This window comes from Balaenoptera ricei, chromosome 11 (assembly GCF_028023285.1).
Source record: "Balaenoptera ricei isolate mBalRic1 chromosome 11, mBalRic1.hap2, whole genome shotgun sequence".
In the NCBI taxonomy this organism is placed as follows: domain Eukaryota; kingdom Metazoa; phylum Chordata; class Mammalia; order Artiodactyla; family Balaenopteridae; genus Balaenoptera; species Balaenoptera ricei.
This window is the reverse complement of record NC_082649.1, coordinates 77,809,112-77,828,813: the sequence shown is the minus strand read 5'-3', so window position 1 is coordinate 77,828,813 and position 19,702 is coordinate 77,809,112. Positions and strand designations below refer to the sequence as shown.

General features: G+C 39.8%; 1 protein-coding gene across 24 annotated transcripts in view; it reads left to right on the top strand.

Moving 5' to 3' along the window:
- Positions 1-19,702, top strand: part of FHIT (fragile histidine triad diadenosine triphosphatase) — a 1,501,610-nt gene that overhangs the window by 696,031 nt on the left and 785,877 nt on the right. For 23 of the 24 annotated variants that reach the window (XM_059940100.1, XM_059940087.1, XM_059940096.1 and 20 more), the window contains one exon: positions 3,114-3,234. In XM_059940100.1, coding sequence (XP_059796083.1) covers positions 3,132-3,234 — 103 coding nt within the window. In that variant the 5' untranslated portion in view covers positions 3,114-3,131. The other variant, XM_059940104.1, reaches the window with a different exon arrangement.

Below are 19,702 nucleotides of genomic sequence, written 5' to 3'. Positions count from 1 at the left end.
ATACATCAAGATGAATGCTTTTTGTCCAATGGAGTCTATGATAGAAAAACTAACAGATGGTGAAAATACAACTGTCATGTTTAATAGACCAAGATCAATATTTAAATATATAAGGGACTCCAGAAAAATCCAAAAATAGGAGGGAAGAAACCAATACAAAAGAGGGCAAAGTACGAATTGGTGATTCATACAAGGAGAAATGTGCACATACACATATCACATTGGAGACAAGCTAATTAAAAATAAAAGATGCCTTTTGCCTATCATATCAATAAAACCTTGGAAATCAGATACTGCCAAGTGTTGGCAAGGATGTGGGAAAATAGAAATCTGCATATATTGCTTCAAGGATTGCAAAATGGTGCATATTTTTTAAAATCTAAGTATGTACCAATACCTAAGCTAAAACCCAATAATGGGACTCTAGCTTAGATACCCAGGGAAATACATGTAAGTATGGTCATTAGTGTTATTTGTGGTGAAAGACTGGAGAAAGCTAGTTCTTCAGCACTAAAAGAATGGACAAGAAAAATGACAGTGGAATGCAGTGAGAATAAGCAGTGAGAAAGAGTAAATTACATCTATTTATAACAACATGAATGAGTCTGTAAAACAGTGTTGAGAGAAAAAGGCAGAATGAGTTTTAAAGCACGATGCAACTTCTGTACAAATTTAAAAAGTATGTACAAGAGCCCTATATATGTTTGATGTATAAAATATTTATAAAACTGCTGTGAAACTTATAAATACAACATTAATTTTATTAAAAAAAAATGAAGCCCTGGCGTGGGAGAGGAAGGAATGAATTTGGGCATAGAGGAAGAAATGAAAATGATGATAAGAAGAAAAATGAAAACTAGAAGAGAGTCTTTCATGGACTCATAATAGTAGCTCATCAGCTAGAGCCTATGCTTAAGTCAACTCTGTACAATCATCCGTTAGAGGAAACAAACTCCAGGGACATATGATCCTTCCAGCACTGTTAGATCCAGGTGCTCAAACAATGTCGTCAGGTATGGGTCTCTCTTTGTGTCTTGGCTTTCCTGGCCTCCATGTTGGCTCTGATATCAGGCAGACTCTTGTTGGTGTATCCTCTAGCTCTTCCAGGTTCATGTCCTACCAGTTTGGCATCTTAGAAGAGAGAAAGCCTTTTCCCCATAATATCAGCAGTAATCCTTTCATGGATATCCTTCCTTCGAATGGCTCATTTTTTTGTCCTGTGTCCACTCCTGAATCACTCATGTGACAAAAGACTAATGATGCCTGGGTCACTTTCCCATCCCTAGAACCAGGCAGTAGGAGTAGCCCAACATATGGAATATGGTGGGGTATTACCCAAAGAAAAATTAAGGTGGTATGGGCAAAACTACAGAAAATGGATGCTGGGCAGGCAAAAAAAAAAACCCAAAAAACCACACAGATAGCTTTAGGGCACTTGAATCAATTCTGTTTGTAGGCTGATTGAAATGAATTGCATGTTTATTCTAGAAAAACTGGGGGGAATAAATAAAGGTTAACTTCAGATATCTAAAGCACTTTCACTTGCATGATACTTGTTTCATATGACCCCCAAGGCATAAATCCATCACAAAAAGATGGACTTTAGTATGAAGGGCAACCACATAATTGCTGGAGCTGATGGTCTTGGAAGGAAAGGATAGTGAACGTCCTGTCACTGTGTATATTCAAGCATGGGCTAACAAGCTACCAGGCAAAGATTCTGCAGGAAAGGATTGGGAGAATAGGTGGGTTTGATCAGTGGCTCTGAATCATCCAGGCAGATTAAAGCATAGATTTCTGGGCCCTTCTCCCAGAGTTTCTGCTTTGGTAGGTTTGGAGTAGGACTCAAGAATTTGCCTTCCTGATTTCCCCAGGTGATGTTGATGCTACTGCTCCAGGGAACACACCTTGAAAACCACTGGCTTAGATGATTTTCAGCGTCCTTACTGACCTTTCATTTTTGTGAGGTGGTTGTAATTGTTCTAGAAACCAGTATTTGTGTCACTGAGGCAAAACTTCCATACTATTCCTTTGCCCCTGAAATGTGTTAAATTCCGGCTATTTGAGTGCTTTTAAAGTAGATGCATTTTGCGTAGCCCTCTGTATCTTTTGGGTCATTGAGAATATTAGAATCCTTAAACAATTGCACATTTATTGGTATGCTTTACAAAATGGTCCTCCATTTTCTGATGTCATCCTTTTTGTAGTCGTATTTCTATTTTCCCATGAGGGGTTCAATTTTCATCAGTTTTGTAGTAGGGTGGTTCCTGAATTAGAAAAATGAAGTGATTTCCCAAGGAAGGTGCGTTTTAGTCATTCAGAAAGTAACTTTGTCGTGTATAGGCATCCACTGATGGAAAATCATTCCTTGGTACCCTAGATGCCAAGTGTCAAATCTTGCTTTCCCTTGTCTTCTCCCCACTACCCCAACCCATGGCTTTCTCCAGAAAAGAGGATATGCAACACTTCACATACCTTGCTGCATAATACGTCTGCATCAACCGGGAATTGTTTTCATCTTGAACTCTATTTTGTCCCTTCTTTGTCCTCAATTTTTTTCTCTTTAATTTTTGAAATTTTACTATAGTTATCTGGGAGTACCCACATGCTTTTGTAATTGTACACAAGGTCAAACAGTGTTTATACTTTTTCTAAATTGCTTTTATATAAACAAAGATAAAACCATTTGAGAAAAGGGAGTCCCCACAGGTACCTCTTTAAGAATGAGAAGGTTTATAGTCAATGCTTAACCATGAAAATTTTCAGCTTAGCGAAGATGATGAAACAGATGGTTAAAAATAGTACCTGACAGATTGGACCTAGTGGATTTGGGTTAAGGTGGCTCCCCGAAGTGCAGAGGGGTTTAAGAAGACACATACAAGCTTTTGCTTGAAAACTGTAAATCCAACCAGCATAGAGAGAGTGGAATATTTTAGGAGGACTTACCCAGAATACATCTTAGTGGACATTAAATGGGGAACAGCTTCAATGATGTCTTCTTTACAACTAAGAATCTGTAGTAATGGACTTTGCTTTCTTTAAAGTGGTATATGATCTGAGTTTCTCAACTGAATTTTATAAATGTCCATTTTCTACATAATCTTCTCTTCCAGAATTCAAACCGTGAGGAAATGTCATTCAGATTCGGCCAACATCTCATCAAGCCCTCTGTGGTGTTTCTCAAAACAGAACTGTCCTTCGCCCTGGTGAACAGGAAACCTGTGGTACCTGGACGTATCCTTTTTTTGTTTTTTTAAAGAGAGAAATATTAGAAAGCCTCCGATTCTAACAGACCAAATAAATACAGGATTGACCTCGAGGATCTGTCCGAAAAGCTAAGCAAGGATCCTCCCCACTCCCCCTTTGGAGAAACCAGGTAAGATGTTATTCACATTTATTCTGAATCCAGTTGGTGGCACCAGTAATATGCTTGATCACTGTTGCAGAACTTCTGAAAAGAGTTGCTTAGCAACCGTGGCTTTGGAGGTGATTTTTTGCTTGACCTTTTCACTGTCGTAGCTGTGTAAATAAATAGGTGCTTCTAAAATGGATCCAATGAATATCCTGAGCACTTTGTTTTCAGTTATCAATTGTGAATTTTAATAGTAAGATAGAGATTGGGTGGCCCTCTTGTGATGTGGAAGTAAGGTTATGTGAAGATTATATGAAGATTTGAGACTGACTTGGTTTGTTTACCTCTTGGAGATCATTCAAGCTATGAATTTTAATTAAATTCAAACACATAAATATACTTACAAAATATTTTTTTCATGTTAGGGTCTGAGATGGCATTTTCTCTTGGAAAACATCCCAGCTTCTAGATCATTGTCCAGTGCCATTGGTGGTAGAGTATTTTATTTCCATCTGACCATCAGTTTCAGTAGAAGCTTCATTCTTTGCAGTGGGAGAAGCAGGATTTGGTGAAATGCTCTGGAGAGTTGTTTTTATGTTATTGAAATTATCCCTCGTGACTGTATGCATATGACATTTGTATTGACGACTCAGAATTTTTTTTTCTCTTTCCCCCCTAATTTAATTTACTATGCAGAGGGCAACAAAGTATAAAATTTCATATTCGAAGATAATGATCATGTCCACATTGAGGCATGATTGTACTTTGAAATAGATTTCTCAGTTATTCTGAATCTACAAATGTGTCAAAATTTTTTCCAGTGTAAGTTATATTTTTTCCAATGGGATTTTTCAAAATGCTTGAAAACTTTATCAATAATCTTCTTTCTTGGCCATGTAACTATTGTACACTGAAAAAAATACAACTAACAAAACATGCACCAAAAGATAATTGTGATTTCTGTGGTAGACTCCCAAATTCCTTGAATGGAAATTTTAACCTATATTTTGTAAATCTACGAAACTAATGATGATAGCAATAAACTAGTAAATAATATATATATTTTTCTTGATAATACTTAACTCTTCTTTTAAGTTTATAAAAATATTTAAAATTTTAAGTATACAAGATTAGAAAATTACATTCTTCTGTTTATTGAAGTAAAAAAATCTAGAATGATTTAGAAAGGTCCTATAAAAAACAATTTTTAAGTTGTATACCAATTTTATATTGAGTTTTTCTAAAAGACTTTGAAGTTCTTGAAATAACAGAAGAATTTTCTTTTCTCATTTGCTATTGTTGCAAGTTTGTGGTTGCCATTTTCCTTTGAGGAATATATTTTTAAGCAAAATGTCTGAGAATTGCAGTGTCAAAAGAATATTGTTTAAATGCCATCTCTCGTTGGGTGCCATTTTTAATTGACTTTTGTCAGAGAACTGAGGGAACTTGGGATGAAAACGTGAATTGAGATGAACAAATCTTAATGCCTTGGACTGAAAGAATATGAAGTTGCAGAGTTGCATTTTTAAAAAAATGGTTAATAATGGAATGAACGTTGCTTTGTGATTTTTTAACTTGTTTCTTGATAGTAAGAAACTTGATTTTTTAAAAAAATTAATTAATTTTTGGCTGTGTTGCTTCTTCGTTTCTGTGCAAGGGCTTTCTCTAGTTGCGGCAAGCGGGGGGGGGCCACTCTTCATCGCGGTGCGCGAGCCTCTCACTATCGTAGCCTCTCTTGCTGCGGAGCACAGGCTCCAGACGCGCAGGCTCAGAAGAAACTTGATTTTTCACGGTCTTTTTAACCAACTCTGAAAGTGTGATGCATAAGATATGGGTCGTATATGTGTTTGAACTCAAGTAAAGTTGAGGTGTCTGCTTCAAGGAAAATGTTCATAGTGAATAGTGAACAGTTAGTGAATGATGACTAGTTTTGTTTCAGACGGCACTGGGATTGTCATTTTGGAAATGAGTCCTGGTCAGTCACCATCTCTTTGAGTAAATGCCAAGGACAAGGGGAACATTGTATTAAAATTAACAAACCTCAGTGTGTTTGGAAGGTAGCAAGAAGAACCCTGCCCTTTCTGGGGATGAGAACAGTGAGAACTGGAACATTTTTGTAATCAGTATACTCTGTAAAGCTGTTTTACATCTACAGTGTTTAAAGTGGTTTCAGGGCATGACCCAGCAATCCCACTCCTGGGCATATACCCAGAGAAAACCATAATTCAAAAAGACACATGCACCCGAATATTCATTGCAGCACTATTTACAATAGCCAGGTCATGGAAGCAACCTAAATGCCCATCGACAGATGAATGGATAAAGAAGATGTGGTACCTATTTACAATGGAATATTAGCCATAAAAAGGAATGAAACTGGGTCATTTGTAGAGACGTGGATGGACCTAGAGACTGTCCTACAGAGTGAAGTAAGTCAGAAAGAGAAAAACAAATATCATACGTTAATGCGTATATGAGGAATCTAGAAAAACAGTACAGATGAACCAGTTTACAAGGCAGAAATAGAGACACAGATGTAGAGAACAAACGTATGGACACCAAGGGGGGAAGGCAGGGGGAGGGGTGGTGGGATGAACTAGGAGATTGGGATTGACATATATACACTAATATGTATAAAATAGATAACCAATAAGAACCTGCTGTATAAAAAATAAAATTTTAAAAAATAAGTGGTTTCAGGGCCAGTGGATAATGGATTCAGGCAATCCTTTTTATATGATGATTCTGAAACTTTATATTTTACTTTACCTTGGTACTCTGTTAGGTGACACCTGTGAGAAGAATCTTAATAAGTTACTCATTTGCTTGCAGAAAGCGATATTCTTTTGTCCCGAGATTTGGGAATTGAAGCTGTGGATGGCTCTGCCCACTAATGTTTCATAAAATAAATGGGGAGCTGGCTGCAGTGGGCTTTAATCCCCAAGTGCTCTACCCTACCTGCCCTAGGTAAGCCCCTTGCTGTGGGTCTTCTAGGTCATCTAGCTTCTTGTACCATCTCTACCCCTGGACTTCCCCAGCCCAGCCTACACCTCACTCTAAACCACAACTCTGATGCTACCACTCTCCTGTTCTTTTGCAAACAAACCACTGATGAATATAATGAATCTCCTTTTATTTGAGGATAAAGTCCAAATTCCTTAGCATCCTTTTAAAAGATTTTCATTTTCTTGACTCAACCTCCCCACTTTCCAACTATTTCCTTAAACAAGTGTTGTATTTCCCTTTACCTGTTATTTTCCCCATCCTTTACCCTGCCTCTCTCTTCACCTTGAGATCTTTCCCATCCTTTTCATTTCAGCTAAAGTGCCTCGATACCTGTCCTGTCCTCTTAGGAAAAAAACTATTCCATCCTTTGTGTGACACTTGGTTCCTTATTGTCATGTTGATTCATTCAACAGTTTATTACTGAGCTACTCTGTTCTAGGCATCATGCCAAACACTGATCCCAGTCTGCATCAGACCAGAACTGTGTTCATTCCTGTCTGTCTCTGCACTGAATCATTAGTTCCTGAGAAGGGGTGGGGGCAAAACCTACTCTTTGCATGTTCTCGTTTTCTTAGTACCCAAGAGTATTATGTTGACTGCATTTAAAGTGAATCTGTAAACATCAGGAGCATGTGGATAGTTTCAATTAGGACTGAAATCCTGCCTTTTCAGTCTTCCCATGCACAAAGCCGTGTCTTGTCACCATTTTATTCCAGATGTTTTAGTATCTCATTCAAGCTGTATTTTCCCAACTTTCCCTACATGCTCTATCAGTTACAGTCCTGTTTACTTTTCTGTTATGAGTGTGCTGAGTTAAGTCTAAATGCAGTGAATGAATCGATGGCAGATGGGAAAACATTCTTTTCCATTTTTTTTCTTTTTTTGCGTGTTAATTGGCCAATGGACAAGTCTGTATTTTAAGGGCAGTATATTGCTATCTTATGTGAACCGGAAAATTCTATTTTGTATTTTTGATGATCTCTTTTTAACAAGAGTATTCAGGTGGCCTTTGGGGAGTGTGCCATTCAAGAGAGACTTGTAAATGTCATCTTTGAACTTGTGTTCTCTCTAACATTTTGCTCCCCCCTCTTCAACCCTTTTTTTCTTTTGACTTTGCTCACTGACTTTTTTATACCTTTCTGAGGAGGAAAAAAACTGTCAGATCAGGGACTGCAGATATGCTTTTGAAGCAAGACTATTTGCTTCATTCTCAAAAGAGCCACAGTCCCTCCTTGTCCCCACCTAAAGCAAACGTTCTTGCTCATCGCAAACAGTGTTTAAAGCCTATTGAATAGGCTTTGGCTTCTGTGGTGCAACACTGTGGAAGCATATGTCAGAATGTCTTTAATCCATTAATTTCTTGTTACTGGAAAATGCTTTTCAGCGAGTCTTGATGAGAGAACAGAAGCATTCTGGAGATTGCATCTTCAGAATTCGGCAGCGAACGTTTTATTCATGTACCTTGGTGCAGCCCAGCTATTGTTCGTGGCTTGAAAAAATTTGAGCCAATATAGTTAATACTTCACTCCCCTCCCCTTGCATTGGGCTGTGTCTACCTCTCATCTTGAGTTCAGCATGAAAAATGAATTTGAACATTAGTGGAATCCACTTGGGGACTGGAGCTTTTATTGTAAATAAAATTATTCATTTGTTATGTCCTGTTGTTTTCAGCAGACAGTGTATTGATCTTCGGATTGCTATTCAGAATGGCATACGGAGCTCTAATGTAAGGGGAACACGGCCACGTTTGCAGATGGGTCGAATGTGTTGTGTAATGACAGAGACAAACCTTGCTTGCTGGCCATACTATATTATACAGATCATTTGTCAACTGTTTATTGAATCAGTTGTTAAAAAGAGCAGATTTTTCCAAGCGGGAGCATCGCACACAGAATGTTATCAGGGCCAAGCCACGTTAGGATAATGCATTGAGGACAGCCTTACAAAGTGTATTTGTGAAGAATTAGACTAGGTAACTTAAAGGACATTTCTGCTGACATATTAGAAACAAAAGTTTGGTACAAGGGAAATTGTGTTCTAAGGTCCAACTTCAATAGATAAAAAAGAAAAATCTAGCAAATGCCTTTTAATATTTTACCTTCCCAAGCAGTGTTAAATTTTCTCTGTTTTCAGACCATTGCCATATTGAATACTCTTGAAATAAAGGAACAGATAATAAAAATAGCTTCATTACATAACAGTGCTTCTTATGGAATAGATGCTATAGATAAAAGTGCCCTTTTAGTCCTTCCGTAAAAACCAGAAATATTTGTCATTTCCTGAGTAGGTTGTAATCTTGTGAATTTCTTTAATTGTTCAGGAAACTGCAGTTATTAGCGATCTGATGATCTTTCATTTCTCAAAAGAGCTTCTTTTTAAACCTCCCTGTACAAATAAAGTGACTGCAAGCACTATTTTAATATCTTTATTACTAAAGATAGATCTTTTGCTCTTAAAATTTCCTTAAGCATATGCCTTTTTAAAAATTTTCTTTTCACCCTGTGTAAGCCTATTGTATATTAGCTAGCTTAAAATACTCTTGGAGAGATATTCAGAGCCGATCGTGCGTCCTTTGTCCTGAGCTCTAATGGGGAAAGTTGGTTTCCTTGTGGTCATATTTTTCTTGATTTTATTTGGCAGATTATCGTGTTCAAAAGATCTGCATGTAGCAGTGAATGTTCGGAGTGCTCTTTTGCTGTTTCTATGGGAAAGATTTCCATATAAATGTGCACCTACCTTTGGGTTATTAGAGTACATTGCTTCCAGCTAGAACCAGTTTTTGATGGCATTGGTCAGGAGGAACACAGGAAGCTCTTGGATGCTTTCATCATTCACTAAATTGACTGACATCTTTTTTCAGTGTCCAGAACCTGCCACAGAGGATCCTGCCAACCCCCATTGCAAGGCAAACCTTGTGGGACTGTCATCTATCTCGACTTGTCATCTGAGGGATTACTGCACAGAGAGCAAATCTGTTTTATCTCAAATGCCATCTCTTCAGTTGGTAGTGAGCTCACAGTGTTGAGTAGGATTCTGAGGCTGCATGCAGGGTCAGTGGGCAGTAACTGTCACGGGTAGCAGAGGAGAAAGAGGGGCCCTCCTTGCCAAGGCTCTTCCTCTCCCAAGTTTATTTTTCATTCTTGGAGCTGAGACTGGCATCTTTATTTTTATTATAGACAGACTGATGGATTGTTGGCACCTGACACGAAGGGATTAATAGATGCTTTGTGTGTGTGCAAGGGACATTTGAAATTGGGTGGAGAAAAATGTGTGGATTTTCTACATTTTGCCCTGGCCCCTTCAAATAAAGGTGACTCACCCATGAAACAGTGTGCCTGAGGCATGTACATATTGGTCTCTAGACCTCATCCAGGCCCCTTCCTGTTGTCCACCATCTCTCCCTGGCTCCTTGTAGCCTATTGGTTGGTGACAATACTGGCTAGTGGTGGTCTTGTGGTTCACTTGGCCCCCTGTGCTTAATTACTTAGTTGTGACTGTTTTCCTTTGACCTTGGCTGCTTCTCCATTATAGGATTTACCTTCTAGCTTTAGGCCCTGTTGTGAGTGGGGTGAGATGAGCTGGCCTGACCATGGTTATGCATTTGAGGAGGAAAGTCCAGCTGGCTTTTTAATGAGAGCTTTTAGGAGGTTTCCTTTATTCTCTTAGAATTGCACAAAGCCTACAGAATCACTTTTACAACCAGAAAAAAGATATTTTTACCATCTGCCAATCTCTTACAGAATATAATTCTGCTAGTGTGTGTGCGAGTTAGGTGGGGGAGGGGGTGAAGGACCACATTTGGGATGCTCTCTCCCCAGCTCTAACAAATGGTAGGATGATAATTATATGTATTAAAATAACACTTTGAATAGTTCTCATATTAATTGCAAAAATGAGTATCCTGTAACATGGAAAGCCATTCCCCATTTCTATTTATTTCTACGTGAAACTTTCCTCAGGTAATTTTAAACTGTCATGGTTAACAATATCTGAACTCTTTTCATTATATTCTGGGCATATTTCTGACCTGCTTTCCATGCAAGCCATCAGATTGTGAGGAATAGGAAAAGGCTGGTTGTGGTGTTGCCAGCCTTGCACTTGTAACGGAACATAATTAGAAGTAATGAATGGAATAACACATCATTATTCATAAGAAATGTCATGTAATTAACTCAAATAATGCAAAGTATATCCTAATTTCCATTTGGAATGAATATAGATTTGTTAGAACATCAGTAGGCAGTTAATGTTTATCCTATATTTTCATGCACATATCAAAACTGTTAAAATCTATTGAATGAATATACATGGGTTTTCTATAACACAATAAGTCAAGATGCGTTTCTTTTGCTAATAGAGCCTTATGTGTATTCCTTATATATTATATATACATAATTTATGTTCCATTCTTAGGATTAGCATAATTTATATTTATTGCAAATTAATGATCTAATTTATGTACTTAGCTCCCATTTCCTTTCTCAAACTAACTGACTGAAAAAATAACTATAAATTTGCAAATAGCTCTTGGGCACAAATTGGCCTTATCCTAAGAACTCTCTACAATACTAGATATCTGAACTAGTTTTGCAGTCTAAATTATTTCCCTGAGATTTCTGTTCTAGGCTTTAAATGTGCCTCAGGAGTCTTGGTTTGGCTTAGATGGACGCACAGGCGGGAGTCAGGATTGGCTGGATATGTCTTAGGTAGAGGAGTTATTTTTATATGCAACAATTAGTATGACACGTGGTGCTGACCAAGGTGAGTGTAGTTCCTGGAAGTTCTCTGCTCTGCCAGAAATCATCCTCTTAATTTCTTCATTGTGGGGAGATCTGGAGAGACCCAGGGGAGGAGACAGAGAGGTGTGAGTGGCACTCAGGAGGCAGTAAGGACAGAACTACTGCAATATTTTAAAAACAGGAATGGCCAGCCCTGGTTTTAGAGACGGACACTGATAGAAGGAAGCTGCCACTATGTCCTAGGGCTCAAGCCTGGTATTTGTTCTTCCACACCATAGAGTCTGGCAGAATAGGAGAGTCACCAGAGAAGTAAAAACAGCAAAATTCTTTGTTTTAAACGGCCGGCTTCCTCGCAGTGAAATGGTAACTGCCTAACACCAGTTAAGGGGAAAGCTTTAACTGTAGCAAGAGGAGACTGAGGCAGTGTTTTCTCGGTCTGTTTGCCGTGTGTGAGTGTATTGGGGGTGAAGAGTGTGTGTATATATACACATTCAACTTGCTTATAGCTTTTACTGAAAATAATATCATAGAAATAAATGAATTGAAATAAATTAAGTAAATTAAAATATTTTATGACGGGCAGTCATCGTTGGGGTCACTATTTTGTCCTGTCCTCTCTGTGAGCACTTGGAATGGGAAAGCTGAGTGTCCGGCCAATGCTGGCCCTGCTTCGTGGGAGTCAAGACTTCACCCAGAACTCTTGCTCCTCATTCTGTCGCTCTTTCTGCCGCTTCTGGTGACTGTCCCACGTGCAGCAAACCTTTCTGTATCATTGGTTAGGAGTTATTTTCCCTGGAGTCTTAAATGTCCCCATTATTCCTACTTTCCAGTGCTACATTGCTGTCAATCTATACTCTGTCATTTATAATTTTCACTGATAATTTGGTGGCTTTGTTGTTTGGCTGTAATCATCATTCTCAGTTAGGACTGAGACTAACCTTGATGACCTCTGAAAATCTATGAGGCTTAAGCCTGACTCTGCTGTGCTGTGAGTGTGGCGCCAGACACTTACCTTGGCGAGCAGAATAACTTGCTCCCAGGTAAAATGAGTCCAGGAGGAACGAAATTCATCTGGCTCTCTAATTTTTCTCTTTCCTAATAGGTTTTGAAATGACTGTAGTTATCAAGAAATCTTTTCATCTTCAAGATTTATTTCCAGTTCAAGATTTGTTGGAACTAAGAATTATCTGTTGAGTGCTAATGCTTTAACAGTAAACCACGATCCCTTTCTATTCACCAAAGATGATTGCTTTAAAATTTGTTAAATAAGATGTGTCAAGATAAAATAAATCAACAGAAATTACATTAAAATCTTTAGTTTCTCATGCAGACATCTAGAGTACTAGTTAGTATTTTCTATTCTGTTTGGGGACCAAATGACTCCTAGAAGCTTTTTAATCATGGAGCTATATCTGCAATAATGTAATTGAGATTCAGGGCTGGAAGAGACATTGAGTGGGACTTTTCATATTGCCCTTGAATATGAGCAACTAGGGCCTAAACAGAAAGGTTGACATCCTTTCTGGTGAGAAACGCATATGTGAGAGAGAGCCACACTCCCATTACTAAGTGGCAGCACCAGAACCAGACCCACCATGTTGAATCACATCCCCATGTTCCCAAACTCTCTAAGGGGAGAACTGGTCCGGGGAAGTAGAGTAGATAGAGGAATGCCAAGAGTGTATTCTCTTCCCTCTTTCTGGCACCCCCTACTGGCCCTGAAAGTCATGTGCAGAAGGTAGCTCAAAGCCCTGAGCGGGATGATTCCATGAAAGGGTGCTGGCATCCTGTTCCCTGGCTTGACGTTGGCTGAGCTGCAGAACCTGCAGGCCGTGTAGGCCCTGCTCCCAGGTGGCGGTGCTGTGCAGCGCTTCCCATGTGCCCTACGGAGTGTGAGATTGCACAGGAATACAGAGCAGTGCTTGCCTCTCATCTGCCTGTTTCTGAGTAGTGGGTAGGTGGATAGGGAGAGGCTTTTTGCAGGGCAAGAAGAGACTGAGCAGTAATGTTCCTGAAAAGAAGATGGGAGCAACTTTTCTACCCCATCCCAATTTTCCACAGCCCTTGGAGGAAACACACAGGTACCTCCCCTGGTTCTTGTTTAAAAAACAAAAAAACGTGAATATCTGTGGGTAGGTGCCACGAGGCTGGTCAGGTAGATATTGTTCCAGCTGAGGCATGGCCTATCCAGAAAGGGGATTGGATCATAAACCACTGGCAGAGTTACAAAGGGAGACATGACCATCCTTTTGTGAGTGGGTTTGGAGAAGCAGATAGAGTGAAGGTGAAACTTGAATACCTTCAACTGTATCAATTCCGAACCATGCAGAGACCACCATATTTGCAGAAGCTCTCAGCAGATGGAACTGGAAATGGACCAGGGAAAACTGCCTTTCACCTGCTAACAGGCAAGGGTGCCTCGAATACCAGAGTAGCTCAGTCTCAGGAGCGAGGGAAGAAGTTGGTAGAGAGCTCTAAGTGGTCGAGGTTGCATCTCAAATCTGTGTTAGACAGGACTTGAAATTTTAATCTGAGATTGGATTGTTAAACTAGAGATGCTTTTAATTATGAAAAGTGGCTTGCAAAGTTATAGATTCTGCCCAAGATGTTGTTAAAGGGCCTGGGAAGGGACTCAACTTAGTATGACTGGAAGAGCGATAGCAAAGAACAGAACTGGGGCATGTCTTCGCCCCCACTGAGTTGAGTTTCTCCAATTACTCTTTATACAAGCCAAGTGATGACATAAATCCTCAAGAAAAATGTGGTTTGTCACTCAATGCCATGTTCGATAGCAGTATGTGATTTGTTGATTGCTTTCATTCTTAGCAATGGAACCTTGAATATAGTAGATGGTTCATATGTTTTTGGGGGATAAATTTAATTTTGTTTCAAAACAGGGTGGTTAGGTAAAGGAACATTCATTTTTTAATGGATGTTTTCTGAAGGCCTATTATATGCCAGGTTCTTCTCATCTTTTCCAGTTCTAATCTAAATTTGGCACAGTCTTGAGCTGAAGAAGGACCAATTTAAGGGTTGAATGCTGTTGGACTTTTTTGCAGTACAGTGGCCAGAATGATCGATCCTATTAAACATGTTGAATCCGTGTCACTTCTCTGCTTATATCCTATAATGGCTTCCTATTTTCTTCAAACTCAAGCCAAAGTTATCATAATTATCTATAAGGTTCCTACATGAACTACATATGCCCCCGCCCCACCACCACAAGTTGTCACTGCTGATTGCATCTACTGTCATCACTGCAGTAGGTTGAATGGTGATTTCCTAAAAGATATGTCCATGTCCTAATACCTGGAACCTGTGAATGTTACCTTACATGGAGAAGGGTCTTTGCAGATGTAATTAAGTTGAGGATTTTGAGATGAGACACTCACTCAGGATTAGCTGGGTGGACCCTAAATCCCATGGCAAGTGTCCGTATAAGAGTGAGGAGGAGGCAATGTGACCAGGGGGTCAGAGACAAGAGTGATGCGGCCACAAGTCAAGGGGTGCTGACAGCCACCACAAGCTGGAAGAGGCAAAGACCAGATTCTTTCTCTCCAAGAGCCTCCAAAAGGAGTGTAGCCCTTCTGACGCTTAGATTTCAGACTTCTGACCTCTGAAACTCAGAGAGAATCAATTTCTGTTGTTTTAAGCCCCCAGTTTGTGGTAGTTTGTTACGGCAGCCACAGGACACTCCCTCCGTGCCTACCACAGCCATGTCCTTGTTGTTCTTTGAACATTCTAAGTACACTCCTGCCTCATGGCCCTTGAACCAGCTCTTCCGTGTCCTTGGAATGCTAGTCCCCTGATGCATGTATGCCACGCCTTCTGATCTCCTTCAGACCTCTCTTCTAATTGTATGCAAACATCATCTCAGGATGGTCCTCCCCTTTATTTAAGATTTCAGTACCGCATTCCATTTCTTTTTCTTTGTGGCATTAATAGTCTCACTTAGTGTGTAACTTATTATTTGTGTCTCAGGCTGACTGGAATGTGAGTTCTGTGAGGGCAGGAATTGCTGCCTGGTTTGTTCACGACTGCATCCCCACGTGCCTGGCACATGACAGGCAATCAGTAAATATTTGTTCAATGAGTAACTGTGGTTGACTATCTGGACTTTTTAGCTTTAAAACTTAAAAAAAAAAAAAGACAAGGGTTCTCACTTAGCAAGCAGAATGATTTAATAAATTGTTACACCTGGCAATGCAGTGCAGTTCTTAAGAGTGTCAGGCTGGATTTTTACACACATGCACACACTCATACTTGGATGCATAGTTAATATTTATTGTTCCAAAGTGGATGGCTCTGAAAGAGAGAACTAACAGATGGTTTCAGCATGAAAAATATACCTTCTCTCTGCCCACCCCAGCACAGTTTTTGTAGATTTCCATGTAGATTCCAGCCAGGGCAGTGAAATCAGCCTTTCTTGGCTCAGCCCTCTGTCTGAGGTGATATTTAATATATGCCTAAATGTTAGAAATTAACACAGGGTTTGGTATCTCATCAGCTGATGAACTTTGATTTCCCAAGATTTTATTTGCCAACATCTTGCCTTCCTCAGGGAGAATAGAGCAAGTGTGTATGCAATTTCTTCGATCCTTCAATCAATTTTTATGGCCCCATCTTCTTGGCTTCTTACACATATAGGTTCTCTTACGTGTATACTCATCTATAAATCTCTCTTTCTGATGAATTCCTTTGATAAAACCTTCTTTAGGTTTATAGTTATTTATACAATAACCAAGGCATCACCAAAGCGGTTTGTTTACTCGTTTATTTCCTGGAATGTTTAGAAAATGACTTAAGTTGACTAATAAAGTATAGTAAGATTAAGTGCTTTAAAAATAAGGGCAAACAAAAGTAAGTAAGATGGAGCTGAAGTGAAGGTAGTGCATGAAATAGATACCAAATGTCCATATAGTTGTTAGAGATGGGTCACAGAATTGGCCCTGAACTTTCTAGCACCAACCTAAAGAAGGAAAGAGAGATGCTCTCCTTGAGGTAAAAATAGGCTGATTGTTCAGGAAATGCAGAAACATGACCAACAGCAGGGATCAGTTATAGTTTCTGTGGATCTTTCCTCATGGAGATGATGTCAGAACTTGTAACTGAGAGCATCCTCAAAACTTCCTTACAATACACACAGAGGCTCTCCCTCAGAAATATGTCCTGAGTCTGTTGCTCACCATCTCCACCACTCCTGCCAAATCTTGCCTGGACCAGGCACAGTCATTTCTCTGCTTCCTTGTTTACACCACCTCCCAACCACTTCCCTCCCCCGCCCTTCAATCTAGCATAATGTAGCAGCTGGCATGGTCTTCCTAATGTAGACATTAGACCACGTTATTCCCTTGCTTTAAAAATTGTTAGTGGTGGTTGCTTTCAATTAGAATAAAATCTTGACTCTTCACTTTGGCCTCCTGGACTTCTGGCCCCCGCCTCAGAGAGCTACTCCCCCCACTGGGCCTTTGCACCAGGCTTGTCTCCACCGTGAATGTGCTTCCCTCTGACCCTCACATGCCTCCCCAGTTCTTATTTTCTCCGTTCTAGTTCCTGCGTCGTCACCTCCTCACAGAGGCCTTCCCTGACCCAGTACAGGACTCAGACCACAGGGAAACGATGATTAGTGAGGCTCTGTCCCTGACCTGTCACCACCATTGTTGAACTTGCCGGGAGGAGAAAGACTTTGACTGCTAGTGGGTCTAGTGTTTCGTTTATCCTCTTTGATGCAGAACCATTTATACCTGTTGAAACTACCAGTGAGTTTGGGACAGGGAGTTGGAGAACTGGATTTTAGTTCCATTTGGGGGACTCTAGTCAAGTGATTTCATCTTTTTTTTGTTGTGTTTCCTCATCTGAAAATAAAGATACCTTAGCCTCCTAGACTATTTCGAGGACTAAATCAAGATGATGTGAAAGTCAGAAGAATGAATGGATTTGGCTGTGGAAGCATGGCATAATAATTATTCTTTTTTCTTTGTCCTTTATCCTGATACTTTGAGGCTGATCAAGGGCTTGGTATTGGATAAGGGGTGCCATTAATTGTGGCCCTAAGTTCATAAAACTGAAGCTTAAATCAAATTAAGGAAATTTCTGCGTTTCTTTGTGAATATCACATAGCAACTGGAATAACCCAGACCCACTTTTAAACTATTCAATTAAAAATGGCATTAAAATAATACCCAGGATTTAAAATAAACCTGCAAAATGATGGGAATTTGACATTCTATGAGCTTTTTCTTTTTCCTGTGAGGTGTGGTTAAAAAAAAAAAAAATTATTCTTTTCTACTGTCTTTAGTGCCAGGAAAGAGTAGGTAAGTGAACAATCGTGGGGTTCATTCATGGATGAGAGTTGCTTTGCCAGGGTTGATTTTTAAATTAAATCCTCAGGGGGTTTAGATTAGTCTAGATGCTCCACTCTCATTAATTGTAATGGGAGTTACTGTACTCATCTCTCTCCTCCACACACAGCACTGAAAAATGACCCTCTCACATCACCTTTGTGTCCTTCTCTTTGAACTAATTTTAATGGAAATTTTTTTTTTTTTTTTTTGGTAAGTCAAGCATCTCTGTGCAATCCTCAAGGTCATGAGATTGCTAACAATTCACTGATAAACAATAGGCCTTTGTTTTGCAGTGCTTGACCTGCACATGCTGGAAGGGTTTGGGCCAGAACTGACTCACTTTCTGGACTGTAGGCTTCTTTTTTTATCGTTTCAAATGAAGCTACTCTTTTTTTCTTTCTTTCTTCCTTTTTTCCTTCATCTCTGTTTTTGCACATCTCAGCCTCCTGATCCAATAATCAGTACACAGTAGGTACTTAGCACTCATAGAGTCCTGAAACTACTGAAATGTAATGGAGAAAATGAGTTAACCTATAACTAAAAGATTGCATTAAGAATACCAAATGCTTTAACCAGCTAATGAATTGCTTGACTAAATAAATGTTTTGTTTAAATTATGTACATGTAAAAGCAATCTAGTTTATATCAGGTGTAACAGATTTTTAACTCTTGCATTTATTTTTTCTAATTATAAGAATATCTCCCCATTACACAAAATAAAAACTATCCATAATCTCATTACCCAGAAATAACCCCAGCTAAAATTTCAGTTTATTTCTTTCTAATTTTTCTTTATTTTTTCATGTCTCTTTAGGAAAGAGAAATATTTTATAACTTGATCTTTTTAACCTATTTTGACATTTTCTGATGATTTAATAACACTGAGATTTTTATTGATGGCGTTTTAGTATACTGTATGGATCTACTATAATTTATTGTTTACTCTTCAGCCTACATGTAATGAATATTTTAGTGAAGGATCTTTGGTCACATTCCTGATAAATTTCTTAAACCGGAATCACTAAAAATGTTAAGTTAAATGCTAAAATGTTACGCACTATTTAAATTGACAAATATTCGAGCCTAAACCGAGATGGCGGAGTAGAAGGACATGCTCTCATTCCCTCTTGTAAGAACACCAGAATCACAACTAACTGCTGAACAGTCATTGACAGGAAGACACTGGAACTCACCAGAAAAGATACCCCACATTCCAAAGACAAAGTAGAAGCCACAATGAGACGGTAGGAGGGGCGCAATCACAATAAAATCAAATCCCGTAACTGCTGGGTGGGTGACTCACAAACTGGAGAACACTTATACCACAAAAGTCCACCCACTGGAGTGAAGGTTCTGAGCCCCACGTCAGGCTTCTGAACCTGGGGGTCCGGCAATGGGAGGAGGAATTCCTAGAGAATCAGACTTTGAAGGCTAGCGGGATTTGATTACAGGACTCTGATAGGACTGGGGGAAACAGAGACTCCACTCTCGGAGGGCACACACAAAGCAGTGTGTGCATCGGGACCCAGGGGAAGAAGCAGTGACCCCATGGGAGACTGAACCAGACCTACCTACCTGCTGGTGTTGGAGGGCCTCCTGCAGAGGAGGTGGGTGGCTGTGGCTCGCTGTGGGGACAGGGACAATGGCGGCAGAAGTTCTGGGAGGTATTCCTTGGCGTGAGCCCTCCCAGAGTCTGCCATTGGCCCCACCAAAGAGCCCGGGGAAGGCTCCAGTGCTGGGTCGCCTCAGGCCAAACAACCAACAGGGAGGGAACCCAGCCCCACCCATCAGCAGTCAAGCGGATTAAAGTTATACTGAGTTCTGCCCACCAGAGCAACAGCCAGCTCTACCCACCACCAGTCCCTCCCATCAGGAAACTTGCAAAAGCCTCTTAGATAGCCTCATCCACCAGAGGGCAGACAGCAGAAGCAAGAAGAACTACAATCCTGCAGCCTGTGGAACAAAGACCACATTCACAGAAAGATAGACAAGATGAAAAGGCAGAGGGCTATGTACCAGATGAAGGAACAAGATAAAACCCCAGAAAAACAACGAAATGAAGTGGAGATAGGCAACCTTCCAGAAAAAAGAATTCAGAATAATGATAGTGAAGATGATCCAGGACCTCGGAAAAAGAATGGAGGCAAAGATCGACAAGATGCAAGAAATGTTTAACAAAGACCTAGAAGAATTAAAGAACAAACAAACAGAGATGAACAATACAATAACTGAAATGAAAACTACACTAGAAGGAATCAATA